At 45.6% G+C, this 13,367-nt stretch overlaps 1 protein-coding gene across 1 annotated transcript in view; it reads left to right on the top strand.

The window, feature by feature from the left end:
• Col27a1 (collagen type XXVII alpha 1 chain) overlaps positions 1-5,606 on the top strand; it is a 119,173-nt gene extending 113,567 nt beyond the window's left edge. Inside the window, exons 58-61 of the mRNA XM_041632459.1 lie at positions 3-171; positions 1,026-1,135; positions 2,503-2,721; positions 3,911-5,606. Coding sequence (XP_041488393.1) covers positions 3-171; positions 1,026-1,135; positions 2,503-2,721; positions 3,911-4,057 — 645 coding nt within the window. The 3' untranslated portion in view covers positions 4,058-5,606. The remainder of the gene's footprint in view (positions 1-2; positions 172-1,025; positions 1,136-2,502; positions 2,722-3,910) is intronic.
• The last annotated feature ends 7,761 nt before the right edge of the window (positions 5,607-13,367 follow it).

Below are 13,367 nucleotides of genomic sequence, written 5' to 3'. Positions count from 1 at the left end.
AGGGGTACAGCTATCCAGAGCAGCTGGTGCTGGACCAGGGAGGAGAGATCTTCAAAACTTTACACTACCTCAGCAACCTCATCCAGAGCATTAAGACACCCTTGGGCACCAAGGAGAATCCAGCCCGGGTCTGCCGGGACCTCCTGGACTGTGAGCAGAGGGTGGCAGACGGTAAGAGTGTCTGTGGGATGAGCAGGGGCTTCCTGCCTGTGTTGTGGTGGCACAAATTCAGGAGGCACTCGGGCCCCAGAATGTTGGCACTGGCATAGCTCAGCCAAGTTTCTGTCCTCGCAGAGATAGACACACAGCATCCTTTATTCACTCAGCAAGCAGCTTCCAAGCTTCAGTGCCTGGCCTATGGTTCAGGCTTTGAGGGCTTTGTAAAGAGAAGGGGCCATATGGACCCCTTAGTGTCACAAGCTGGGACCATTCAGAGCACAGAGATAAGGACTTTGAAAGGCAAAACAAAACAAAAAGCCCTCCAAGGGCTGAGAGAACCCCAGGGGCTTCTTGCTTGAGCAGGGATCCTCAGCATCTAACCTCATTTGACCTCAGCTGTGAGTTAGGGTGTGTACAGCAGTACAGAGCTAGAAGTAGATGTTGGGGCACCCCTTCCTCTGCTGCTGAGCTCTTGGCAGCCAGGAAACCCAGCAAGGATGCCAGATGCAGGCAGAAGGGCAGATGGAGGGAGTCAGATGTAGCCAGAGCGCCAGCTCCCTGGGCAGGTCGGGAGGAAGCCAGAGCCTTGAAGAAGCTAGAGGGGATGATAGCCTAGCTGTCTGCTCTATAGAGTAAATACATCCCAGCAGAAGCCCAGGGCATTTTTCCAGAGCGTGGGACTCCACATTTGTCAGCTCTATCTAGAAGGCATCCTTCCCTACCTGTGCCTTGAGAAATCTTGTGTCTGTCTGCCCTGCCCCTTAACTTCCCACCCCACGGCAGCCCCGTGAGTCACAGGCACAGGTCCTACAGAAACCCCTCCAGTCTCCTTCTGATACACATGTCCCTGTCCTGCTCTGCTGCAGGGACCTACTGGGTGGACCCCAACCTCGGCTGCTCCTCTGACACCATTGAAGTCTCCTGTAACTTTACACATGGTGGACAGACGTGTCTGAAGCCCATCACGGCCTCCAAGGTACCATCTGCTCCCCATTCCCACCAGGTTCTGCCCGTCTTGCCAGTCCCTGCCCCGAGCCCTGCTTGACCTCCTGAAGGGCTGTGGGAAAGCCATCCCCTCTGGAGTCATAGCTTCCTCACTTAGACGTTGGGCGTGTGTAGTTCTAATGTGTGATTAAGAAACCCTTTCACACTGCCATGTTCTCACACACTTGGGGTCTCAGTGCTGAAGAGCTTCGCTTGGAATAGTCTGTAGTCTGGGAGAATCATGCATTGACTGCCAGGGACATGCACTGGTCTTGCATGCATACCCTTTAACTTCTGTTCAGTGCCTGCACACCACGTCTGTCCCTGGGCTAGGCATTCTGGGGTGGGACCAGGTGACTCTACAGTAAAGCAGGCAGGCAGCAGCTGAGGGGCTAGGATGACCTTCCATGGCTTGTTTGTCTGCTGTACAAGGCTGTCCATGTGGGGTAAGGGTAGGGGTGTGCCACATAGAGAAGCTGCTCTGCTGCAGGGGAGGCAGGGAACCCCAGACTTTTGTATCCAGTGACTCTCTGAGGCACCTCCCCATACTGAGACGGTGCTGCGTCCACTCAACAAGTCTGCTGGCTTCCTGACGTAGCCAGACCCCAAGCAAGGTGTGGAGAGGTCAGACTTGCCACTATCCCTGCAGCTGGAGCTTCCAGTCCAGCAGGGCCACTTGGAGGTTTGGGGGACCACATGGTGTCGCTCTGCATTGGCCACAGAAGGGCCCAGCAGAGGTGTCCTCTCCAGCAGGAACAGCGGCAGACTAATTAGCTTTGTGTCTCTGTAACAAAATTCAGATACAACTGGAAGGAAAAGAGGTTTCTTTGTTTCCTACAGATTGCTTAGCTCTTTTGCCTTGGGGCTGAGGTACGGACTATACATAGGAGAGAAGAGCTACTTACTTCCCAGCTAGCGGGAATGAGCGGAAGCAAAATATCCTATTGAAGGGTTTGCCCTCAGTGAACTAACTGCCTTCCACCAAGCCCCACCTTCCCGTAGCCCCACACCACAGCTCTGGTAGCTCTTGAGTCCTTTATAGACTAAATTCTTTATGGCCCCTTATATTTCCTCTACACTCAGCTTTGGCAAAATCCTTGCCAGCCTCTCAACCCGGCTGAACCCTTAGCTCACCTACCTGAGAGAAGAGAAAACAAACCACAACAAGACTCTCAGACCTCTGGTTCCGGGCTTGAACAGCCACTGGGCTACAGGATCAGCTCACACGGAACTCGGTTTCCCTGTCTTTCAAGTGGAAAGATGATGCAGGAAAAAAACTAGCCAGGAAAGGGCTGACCCTGGTGCCTTCCAGAAAGGCGGGGCTTCTGAGGCTTGCTTCCCACCTGCATCTCTCCACAGCTGGAGTTTGCTGTCAGCCGGGTCCAGATGAATTTCTTACACCTGCTCAGCTCTGAAGGGACACAGCACATCACAATCCACTGCCTGAACCTGACAGTGTGGCAGGAAGGCCCGGGACGCCCCTCTGCCAGACAAGCTGTGCGCTTCCGTGCCTGGAATGGACAGGTCTTCGAAGCTGGGGGTCAGTTCAGGCCAGAGGTGTCTGTGGATGGCTGCAAGGTAACTGTTGGAGCCCCTCATTGTCCCTTGATGTGGGGACGCTAGAGAAATTGTTTAGTTTTGTGTGTATGTCTTATCATTTTATACTACATTGTATATACTTCTTTTATCATCATGTAATCTCATTAGAGTGATTTATTTTTAAAACTGACTTTGTGTTCCTCATGTCGTGTGTGTGTGTGTGTGTGTGTGTGTGTGTGTGCGCGCGTGCGCACGTGTGCACACGTGTGTATGAACCCAGGGCCTTGCCCTCCCTAGGCTAACCTCTCTGGGAACCTGAGTTCTCCAGGCTAAGAACATTTGTTATCTTGCAAAGGCCTCATTGAAAGAGTACCTATTCTCTTCCTTCCACTGGTCAGGCTACTTTCTTTCTTTTAACAGTTTTGGTCACTTTCAAATGTCTTAAACACTATGTGCTTTAAGGGTTGAGGGAGAAAGTCGTCCAAAGGTAAAACTACTTTCGTAAAGTAAATCTAGTAACCTCGGTGTCATTAGGATGTGGCACCCGCATGAAGCTACTGAGAAGAAGACGCTGGAGAACAGCTCTGTGTAAACAGAGACCAGGACGGACTCCAGATCAAGGGCTGTCCTTGGATCTGGAGTCCACCTGTAGAATCTGTTCGTGGGAAGTAACTAGGAATGTGTCCCAAATTTAAAGCACAGTGAACTCCACACACTATTACTTAATAAGAACAAAAGAAAAGACATTAAAAATTGAGGTTGGTGGAATGGTTCACACTTATGATCCCAGTAGCTGATTTGGGGAGGAAAGGGGAAGTAGAGGCAGGAGAAACAGGAGTTTAAGACAAGGATGGGGTTTATGAGACCCTTTCTCAAAGATAGATGGATGGATACATAGATAGATAGATAGATACATACATACACACATACATACATAGATGATACATACAAACAGGGATAGATACATAGATGATAGATACATAGATACATACATAGATGATAGATAGATAACAGATACATAGATAAATACATGGATGGATGGATGGATGGATGGATGGATGGATGGATGGATGGACGGACGGACGGACAGACAGACAGATAGATAGAAGATAAATGGAAATAAAAACGGAAGCAACCAAGCCAGATGTTTGCCCAGATGTGCCACATACAAGTCATTGTTTCTGCAAAACAAAGAAGGATGAGAAATGCATTTGTCATCTTCCTACAGATCCATGATGGCCGTTGGCACCAGACACTGTTCACCTTCCGGACTCAGGACCCCCAGCAGCTGCCCATTGTCAGCGTGGACAACCTCCCACCTGTCTCATCAGGGAAGCAGTACCGCCTTGAAGTCGGACCTGCATGCTTCCTCTGACCTCCGACCTCTGACCTAGAGGCTCCTCTAAGTCTTGTGGAGAGAGAAGAGGCTGGGGGCAGTTAGTTCCAGAAGATTCAGGATGCTGCCTTAGGACCCTGGTGCAGGCCCCAGAGGTTATCTGCTCAGCAGGATCTGAGAAAGGGTACCAGGCTGTACTAGGCTGTCCTGGAGAACTGCCATCTCAGCCTAGCCCCAAGAACCAACCAAAGAGCCAATCAGAGCAAGCAGAACTTGTAGCCTACTCCAGCCATGGCCTCTTGCCCAGTTCTGCAGACACCCCCTTCCTCCCCAACTTTCTGCCCAAAGAGCCCCACCTCCATTGATGCCACCTCAAGGAAAGGGTGCGGCGTGTTGTCAGCTGGTCTCTGTTAGGGAGCTTTTGATGTGCAATATTAGAAAGGAGACATGAAAAAAAAGAGGAGAAAAAGAAAGAAATCTATCTATATATATTATTTAAACAAAGAGAAGATGTATTCCTATTTTTTCACCTGGGAGAGGTGAGGAAGAACAAGAGAGCTGGGGGTGTGGAGAGATTGACCCCCAGGCTGGGGTGCTGTATGCTACCTCCCACTGTGAAATCGCTGGTGCTCACAATTGTCTCTTGTAATGTATGTGATTTTTTACAAAGAAAAAAATAACCTTATTTAAGATTCTGAAGGTGCTACTATTTTTGTTACCACAGGCTTTGGAAAAACGTTTTTAGTGGGACCTTGTCCACAATCTCTCTCTCCTCCAAATGGGGATTTAACAATGTTACTATTGCTACCCCTGTAATCTGCTGAGGAGGAAGCAAAGGAAAAAGAAAAAAAGGAAAAAAGAAAAGAAAAACAAAAAAAAATCCTACCAGTAACCAGAAGTATAGAGATTTCTGCTTCTGTTCTTGAGGAGGCATTCTGATGATAACGCGGTCCTCCTTGCTCCTGGAGGGTTCAGTTCCCTTTAGAAGACCTGCCCTGGGAGAAGATTCCTCGGATCTGAGGAAGAATATCGGCTAGGGCTGACCTTGAAGGTGGATGTAAATACAAAGCCATCTCAGAAGACCCAAGGTCTTCCCTCCCAAGAGTCCATACTCCAAGCGCAGCCAACCTCCCGCTTTCTCAGCATCTCACAGCTATGTAGGGACCCACTGTGCTTTCCCCTCAGTGCCGCCGATGTGGGCGGAGAAGGAAGGACTGATGACAAACACCTCGTCGGTCCCCACAACAGTAACCTTCCATGCAACCTACGTAGGTTGGGACCCAGTTGGATTTTGAAGTTATTTTAACTATGGAGTTATTTTTATAGAAGGTTGATGTTACAGTGTCTATTTGTGTGTTTCTAAAGTTGTGTCTTGTGGGGAATTGGATTTGCTTTTCATTATTTAATACTTCCCCGGCCCACCCTCCCCAGACAGTCTGTAAACCCCTCCCACCCCGCCCAGGCTAGATGTGCATCGTCTGGTCCCCATCGGAGTGCTGCTTCCTGTTCCCCCTTCTGTGTTTCCCTCAGTCCGTTGATGTGTGTTCACTGCCGTCCTTTTGTTTCTGTCTAAATGTCAGTGTGGTCAAACCCCTAGTGGGTTCTGTTTCTCAAGTTCCCTTCTGGACTTTAAATAAATATTTAAAACTGAGCAATGGAATGATGGCTGTGGTCTGATGCTTCTTCACTCACAGACAGGCTTCTTCAGTGATGGGGAACATGCACGGAGGGGCCCTACTGAGTCTTAAAGCTTAGAACAAAATGGATGCCATCTGCCAGGGTTCTGAAGGAGGAGCAAGAGTCATTCTCTAACCAAGCCCCTAGGCCTGGAGCTGTCCTGGGCCCTTCCAGCCTCCACTGGGCTCCATTCCCAGGGATGGAACCCAGGGGTTTGCATGTGTGTGTTGAATCATGTGTTGTTTCTTCTTTCATTTTGATGGCAATGCTGTTAACATCTTATTATTCTGGGTTGACCCAGCCCAGAATGTAAGTAATGACCATAGGTGCCATCAAAGCAAAGAAAGAAGTGGGCTGATTAGGAGTGCACATGTTTATTGGGGATCTACTACAGAAAGGTGATCCTGGACACAGCAACACCAAGTGCACTGGCCTCTACAGGCACATGCATGCATGTATACTCAGATATGCATATATGAACATACATGACACCTACCCACATATATGTACTACACAATAGTTCAACATACCATGCTAATGTACCAATTTATAGTTTGCTGAGAACCTAAGCAAGGAAAACAGGAGGTTCCCTGAAAGAAATGCCTAATTCAAGATGGCTGTCGTTGGGCCAGAATGCATACAGTAAGGATAGATTGCAAGTTATCTGTTCTTCGGTGGGTAGATACTGGCTGTGTTCCCCTTCTGGCTATCGTAACACTCCATCTTAGAGAATTCATAACACCTGCCTGGAAAAGCTACAGGCAAAAGTCTGAAGTTACTGCTTCCTCAGTTTGAGAACCTTCTCTATGCTGTGCAATATGGACACCTACTACTACAGACCTCAGCGTCCAGTCATCAGCATGGTTTGGAGTCCACAACTGCAGCTGGGGAAACAAGCCTTGCTCATTTACACAATAGGAAGAGCCAGTGACCCTCTTCTGGTGATAGGGCAGCGGCAGAGGGGCTTGGATGCCATGAAACAGACATCACTGTTTTGCTCAGAACAGAGACTAGAGTCACTGGGTCTATGCAGGTGACACATGGCAGATCTGAGACAACAGGACAGGTTGGCCTGGGAATCAGAACTCTAACACCGTCAGTAGCCTCTCTGACTTTGTATATTTGACACTGGAGACACAGGAGCCAACAGGAAGGGCTGGAGGGGGAAAGGGAGTATGTGCATCGCTCTGCCTCACTGATTCATGGGTCTCTGTGACCTGGCCAGCTAAAACCCTGGAGCTGAGCCAGTTTCTTCCCAGAAGTTGCACTTGGCAGCTTCCTCTAAGCCAGCATCCCCACATTTCTCAACCTCCCATTGTGCAACCGAGGTGTCAGGAAGTCATCAGAATGGGTTCCCCTGCAAGCTGGCCTTCCAGGGAAAAGCTCAGTTTGCTGGCCTTGTCCTGTGCACGGGGTGCTGCAAGGTCAGTCAAAGCCAGTTCACCCCACAATGTCCAGTAGCTTGTGAGGAAAAGAAGAGGACAGACAAAAGGACACTGAAAGTTCTGGGTCCAGCGTCTTGCCTGGGTCAAGGACTTGAGAGGGACTTCATTTTGCCATGAGAAGTGTGCTCTGTCCTGCCTGCCAGTCATGGGTAGGGCTCTCAGTCCTCAGTCCACAGTAGGAGAGTAGAATAGTGGTCAATTGCTACTGAGTGTGCACATGCCCCCCTCTGTGTGTGTGTGTATGTGCTCTCTCTCTCTCTCTCTCTCTCTCTCTCTCTCTCTCTTTCTCTCTCTCTCTCTCTCTCACTCTGTGTGTGTGTGTGTGTGTGTGTGTGTGTGTGTGTGACAAACCTCAGATGTTTTTCCTCAGAGAAGTCAACCCTGTTTCTTAAGATAGGATCTCTCATTTGGCCTTGAGCTCGTCAAGTCAGCCAGTTTGCCTGGACATTGAGCACCAGGAACCTGCACATCTCTGTCCTTCCTCTTCAGGGATGGTAGGTATGTGCCACCATGGCCAGACTTTAGTATATGAGTTCCTGGGATCAAACTCAAGTCCCTGTGTTATAGGGCAAGCACTTTACACACTGAGCCAACACCTCAGCACCTGCTCTTGGATCTGTAGAAGCCAGTTGCACATGGGTCAAGCCAGGAAAAAAACCATTTATGCTCCCAATGGAGATAGTTCCTGTAAACTGGCCATGCCCCCTGAATGAGTACATTGTGTGTTATGCTTTCATCTCATGTGCTTGGCTTGTGAAAGGTGGGCAGACCGTGAAAGGCTTTCATACAAAGGAATTGAAGTTCAAAGAGGTCAGTCATACGTAAGTTGTCAAGATCTCCACACAAGACCTGGACTTATCCCAACAATATTTGGTATATTTTCTCAGCCCTGACCTACAGATTCTAATTAGAATCTGTAGAAGCAGAGAGCCACTTGTTGGTTCCCAGCTGCCCAGCCCCAAAATAATCACATAGAAACGGTATTAATTAAATCACTGCTTGGCCCATTAGCTCTTGCTTCTTATTGGCTAACTCTTACATATTAATTTAACCCATTTTTATTAACCTGCATATCACCAGAGGCTGTGGCTTACCAGAAAAATTTCCATTGTCTATCTCTGGCAGGGCTCCATGGCTTCTCTCTGACTCCGCCCTTCTTTTTCCCAGAGTTCAGTTTAGTTTACCCCGCCTAGCTCTCTTCCCCTGTAGCTCTGCTCTGCTCTGCTATAGGCTCAAAGCAGTTCCTTTATTAACCAATGTTATTCACAGCATACAGAGGGGAATCCCACATCACCTTTCCTTTTCTGTTTAAATGAAAAAGGAAAGTTTTAACTTTAACATATAACAAAGCAGGTATCAAGCAAGAATTGCAGTTACAATATCATGACTCAGGAAAACTATATCTATTCTTCAACACCATCAAAGACTCCAGAAGGATATAATATTACCTAAGTTCATTGTAAGAAACTTCCAAAACTCTAGAATTGACAGAGACATCTCACTACCTGGACAGTCACTCAAAGTTTTTCTGCAAAATTGGGGTATCCATCTTCAGCCTACAGACTCATTGCATAGGGCAGACTTTTCCATGAAGCAGAAAATTTCAAAGACAGTTCCACATATATTGACAGTTTGTCAGTTGCTTTCTTCTGTGTCCTGCAGAATGTCTGGCAGACTCTTTCATGAAGCAGGAGCCCTGAAGGATGGTCTCACCTTTAGGCAAGTTCAGCAGTCATTTTTCTGTAGGTGCTGCATGTTCAGTTCATACAGCATAACATCAAGCAGTCCAGGCAAAAGCAGTTTCTTGCCAAAATGGCTAGCAAACTCCATAAGGAGCCTCATTGATGCCCACCTTCCTCTTGAAGTAATTGGTGCTGCCAGGAGCATATGTGTCTCATTGTCATGAAAAGTCCTAACTTCTTAAAACATTTTAAATGCCATATTCTGTAGTCTTTTAAAAGTTTGAAGAATGCCTATCCATTTGAAATACATCTCTGTACATCTAGAAAATCTAACTAATATGACTACAAGCTTGACTATTATAGATGATTATCTATTAACCTATATTTCTTAATTATACATTACATTTTTAATGAGCTGCACAAACACAATACCTTAATCAAAACCAGAAATATCATATAATAAAATTGACCTTAAATTTGGATCAATAAACCAAGACCCATACTAATGCAAATCTCTACAGCATATCTCCCTTTAAATGTAAACAGACATTTATAAAGAATATTTGGGAATATAGGTATAGTTTTCTCCAATCTGCTTCCTGCTGTTTATTGGGTGAAGTGATTTTTGAGGGGTATTCAAGGCAACCTTTCAGGGGCTCTTGGTCCATCAAACCACATTAGTGTAGAATTGATCCACAGGTTCTCATCTTCTGTGAAAACAAAAGAAGAACCTCTTTTCCAAAGTAACATATCCTTATACCCATATTTTGAAAGCAAGATACCATTAAAATATATATGTTGGTTTAGCTTATCAATCCCCAGAATCAAATGTTTCTCTGCAGTCAGAAAATTCAAAGAAAACACAATAATATACATAATCCAGACTCTCTGTGAATTTTCCATTTTTACATAACTTATTTTTCTTTACTCCTTTTAATCTATGGCTGTCTGTACTCTGTCTCTTTAAAGACTTTGTTTTATTTTTTAAAACAATTTACTTGCTTTTATAACTGTCTATACTTTATTTTTTCTTCTCTCTCTTAAGCCTAAGTACATTTATCCAACACTGTGACCCATTTAGAGGTCTTTTATGTCTGAATCTGTCCTATTGTGTATCTGTAATTCTTTGCTGTCCAGGAGCACTTCTTAAAACTTAAGCTGCACCATTCCTAGGGGAAATACAGCAGTTCCTGCTTGCCCTGCCGAGTCCAGCATGGTGGAGCTGCTCGCTGTCTCTATGGCCTCCCAGAGCCATGCACAATGCCCATCTCCAGGCACACAGCCAGTCCATGTTGCCACCAAACAAGCCGTAGCAGGTTGCTTACAAACCCTATTCAAATGCTCAGTCTCCTGAAAGAGCCAGAGGTCACGTTGGCAGCACAGCCCAGAAAGCTGGCATTTCAAAATAGTGTAGGTTTTCCCCCTATGGCTTAATCAGGACAACCTCTCTTAAAGGAGCCACAGCACACCACCAGCAAGCAAAACCCATTTGGAAAAAAAATGTGGCTAAACTTTATTTTTTAATCCAGAATTCCTTTGCAAGCCCTCTCAGGTTTTAAGTGGATTTAGTTGGCGACATGGGTGCCAATTTGTTGTAAGGAAGGAGAGAGCCGCTTGTTCATCCCAGCTACCCAGCCCCAAAATACACAGAAACTGGATTAATTAAATCACTGCTTGGCCCATTCGCTCTAGCTTCTTCATTGGCTAACTCTTACATATTAATTTAACCCATTTCTATTAACCTTTGTATTGCTAGAGGCTGTGGCTTACTGGGAAAACTTCTGGCATCTATCTCTGGAAGGGCTACATGGCTTCTCCCTGACTCTGCCCTTCTTTCTCCCAGCATTCAGTTTAGTTCTCCCTGCCAAGCTCTGTTTCCCTATAGCTCTGCTATAGGCCCAAGCAGTTTCTTTGTTAACCAATGGTAATTATAGCATACAAAGGTGAATCTCACATCAAGAATCAGCAGTCCTTCTCATGGTGCTGCTACAGAAGGAGGGAGAAAGGGGTCCTAATATCTGAGGTGTCGATTTACTGGTGGCCTGCTGCTGTGTGTTTTTCTCCAAGTCACTTAACTTCTCTGTGCTGCTTGTTATCCCATCCACACAATGGAGACTATCCTAGTTTCTTTTTTTTTTTAAAAAAAAAAAAGATTTATTTATTTATTTTTTCATCAGTGTTTTTGATCTTGGCCATTCCTACAGGTGTAAAATGGGATCTCAGAGTTGTTTTGATTTGCATTTCTCTGATGATTAAAAATGTTGAGCCTTTCCTTAAGCGTCTTTCAGCCATTTTAGATTCCTCTGTTGAGAGTTCTCTGTTTAGGTCTGTACAACATGTTTTATTGGATTGTGTGTTCTTTTGATGACCAATTTCTTGAGTTCTTTGTATATTTTGGAGATCAGCCCTCTGTCTGATGTGAGGTTGCTGAAGATCTTTTCTCATTCTGTAGGCTGTCATTTTGTCTTGTTGACCGTGTCTTTACAGAAGCTTTTCAGTTTCAGGAGGTCCCATTTATTAATTGTTTCTCTCAGTGACTGTGCTACAAGTGTTTGTACTCCATTTTTATTGGATTATTTGTTCTTTTGATGATCAATTTCTTGAGTTCTTTGTATATTTTGGAGATCAGTGCTAGGCTTCCTTGAGCTTCCTTATTCCCCAGAGAAAGATGAGTTTGCTATCCACCCATTTCGCAACCTCACGACACAAGATGCCTGTTCTGCAGCCCCACAATGCAGGACAATCAGACGTGACAGGGAGTTGTGTCAAAGCAGGAACTCCAGTTCTTACTGTGAGCATCAGCTTATATAGGTCAAGTGACGTGGTGTGATGTGGGGGTCCTTCCATCCAATGAGAGACAGCCAAGACTACCGAGTTTTTGCTGTCTCATCCTCACTCAGACTCAAGCCAGATTTTTCTCTGTCTTATAGGCCTTGAGGTACAGGCCCTAAGATAATTTTGACCCAACAATCATACCTTTGTCTGATGTGGGGTTAGTGAAGATTTTTTCCCATTCTGTAGGCTATCATTTTGTCTTGCTGACCATGTCTTTGCTTTACAGAAGCTTTTCAGTTTCAAGAGGTCCCGTTTATTAATTGTTTCTCTCAGTGTCTGTGCTGCTCGGGTTATAATTAGAAGTGGTCTCCTGTGCCAATGCATTCAAGTGTACAGAATTCCCACTTTCTCTTCTATGAGGTTCAGTGTGGCTGGCTTTATGTTGAGGTCTTTGATCCATTTGGACTTGAGTTTTGTGCATAGTGATAGATACGGATCTATTTTCATTCTTCTACATGTTGATATCCAGTTATGCCAGATGCACTTGTTAAATATGCTTTCTTTTTTCCATTTTGTATTTTTACTTCTTTGCTGGAGAGGTTGTGGGGTAAAGGGAACACTTCTTCATTGCTGGTGGTAATGCAAGCTGGTACAGCCCCTTTGGACACCAGTATGGAAATTTCTCAGAAAATTTGGAAACAACCTACCTCAAGACCCAATAATACCACTTTTGGGTATGTATCCAAAGGATGCTCAATCGTACCACAAGGACATGCGCTCAACCATGTTTATAGCGGCATTGTTTGTCATAGCCAGAACCTGGATACAACCTAAATGCCACTCAACCAAAGAATGGATAAGGAAAATGTTACACACTGGAGTACTACACAGCAGAAAAAAATAATGACATCTTGGAATTTGATGACAAATGGGTAGAGCTAGAAAACATCATAGTGAGTGAGGTAACCCAGACCCAGAAAGACAAACATCATGTGTACTCACTCCTAAGTGGCTTTTAGACATAAAGCAAAGAAAAACCAGCCCACAAATCACAATCCCAGAGAACCTAGACAATAATGAAGACCCTAAGAGAGGCATACATGGATCTCTTCTACATGGGAAGTAGAAAAAGACAAGATTTTCTGAGTAAATTGGGAGCATGAGGACCATGGGAGAATGTTGAAGGGGAGAGGCAGGGAAGGGAGCAGAGAAAAATATATAGCTCAATAAAACCAATAAAAAAGATTTATTTATTAATTTTATGTATGAAAGCTCTATTGGCATGCCTGACTTTATGTCAGAAGGGGGCAGCAGATCCCACTACAGGTGGTTAGGAATCACATTGTGATTGATGGGAATTGAGCTCAGGACCTTTGAAAGAACCGCTGAGCCACCTCTCCAGCCCGTATCCTATTTTCTTGAGCCAGTGATAGGTATGCTTTTTAACTATAGTGCCTTTCGAATTGGACTCTAATCTGTGATTAACAAAGTCAGGCCTGCCTTTTCCTTCCCTGCCATTCTTGGCCCCTTTCTTTTGCCCTAGGCAGCCACTGACTTCATCTTTATCCTTACAGATTAATCTAGGCCATCCTAGAACACCTATAAGCGGATTCACAGCCTCCTGCCTCTGGGATATCTGAGCTCTGCTCCCGGCTGCAGTGCTGTTGAGCTTCATTTGTGCTGCTCATTTCCTCCGGTGCTGACAGCGCTCTTTCTGCAGGAGACCTCACGGTGCATCTCTCCTTTTCCTGGGTGTATTTAACATATTGA

The sequence above is a fragment of the Microtus oregoni genome, unplaced genomic scaffold (genome assembly GCF_018167655.1).
Source record: "Microtus oregoni isolate MIOR12 unplaced genomic scaffold, Mior012 000041F_ref0000270, whole genome shotgun sequence".
NCBI classification, from domain to species: Eukaryota; Metazoa; Chordata; class Mammalia; order Rodentia; family Cricetidae; genus Microtus; species Microtus oregoni.
The sequence above is the reverse complement of the archived record's forward strand: the minus strand, read 5'-3'. Positions and strand labels throughout refer to the sequence as shown.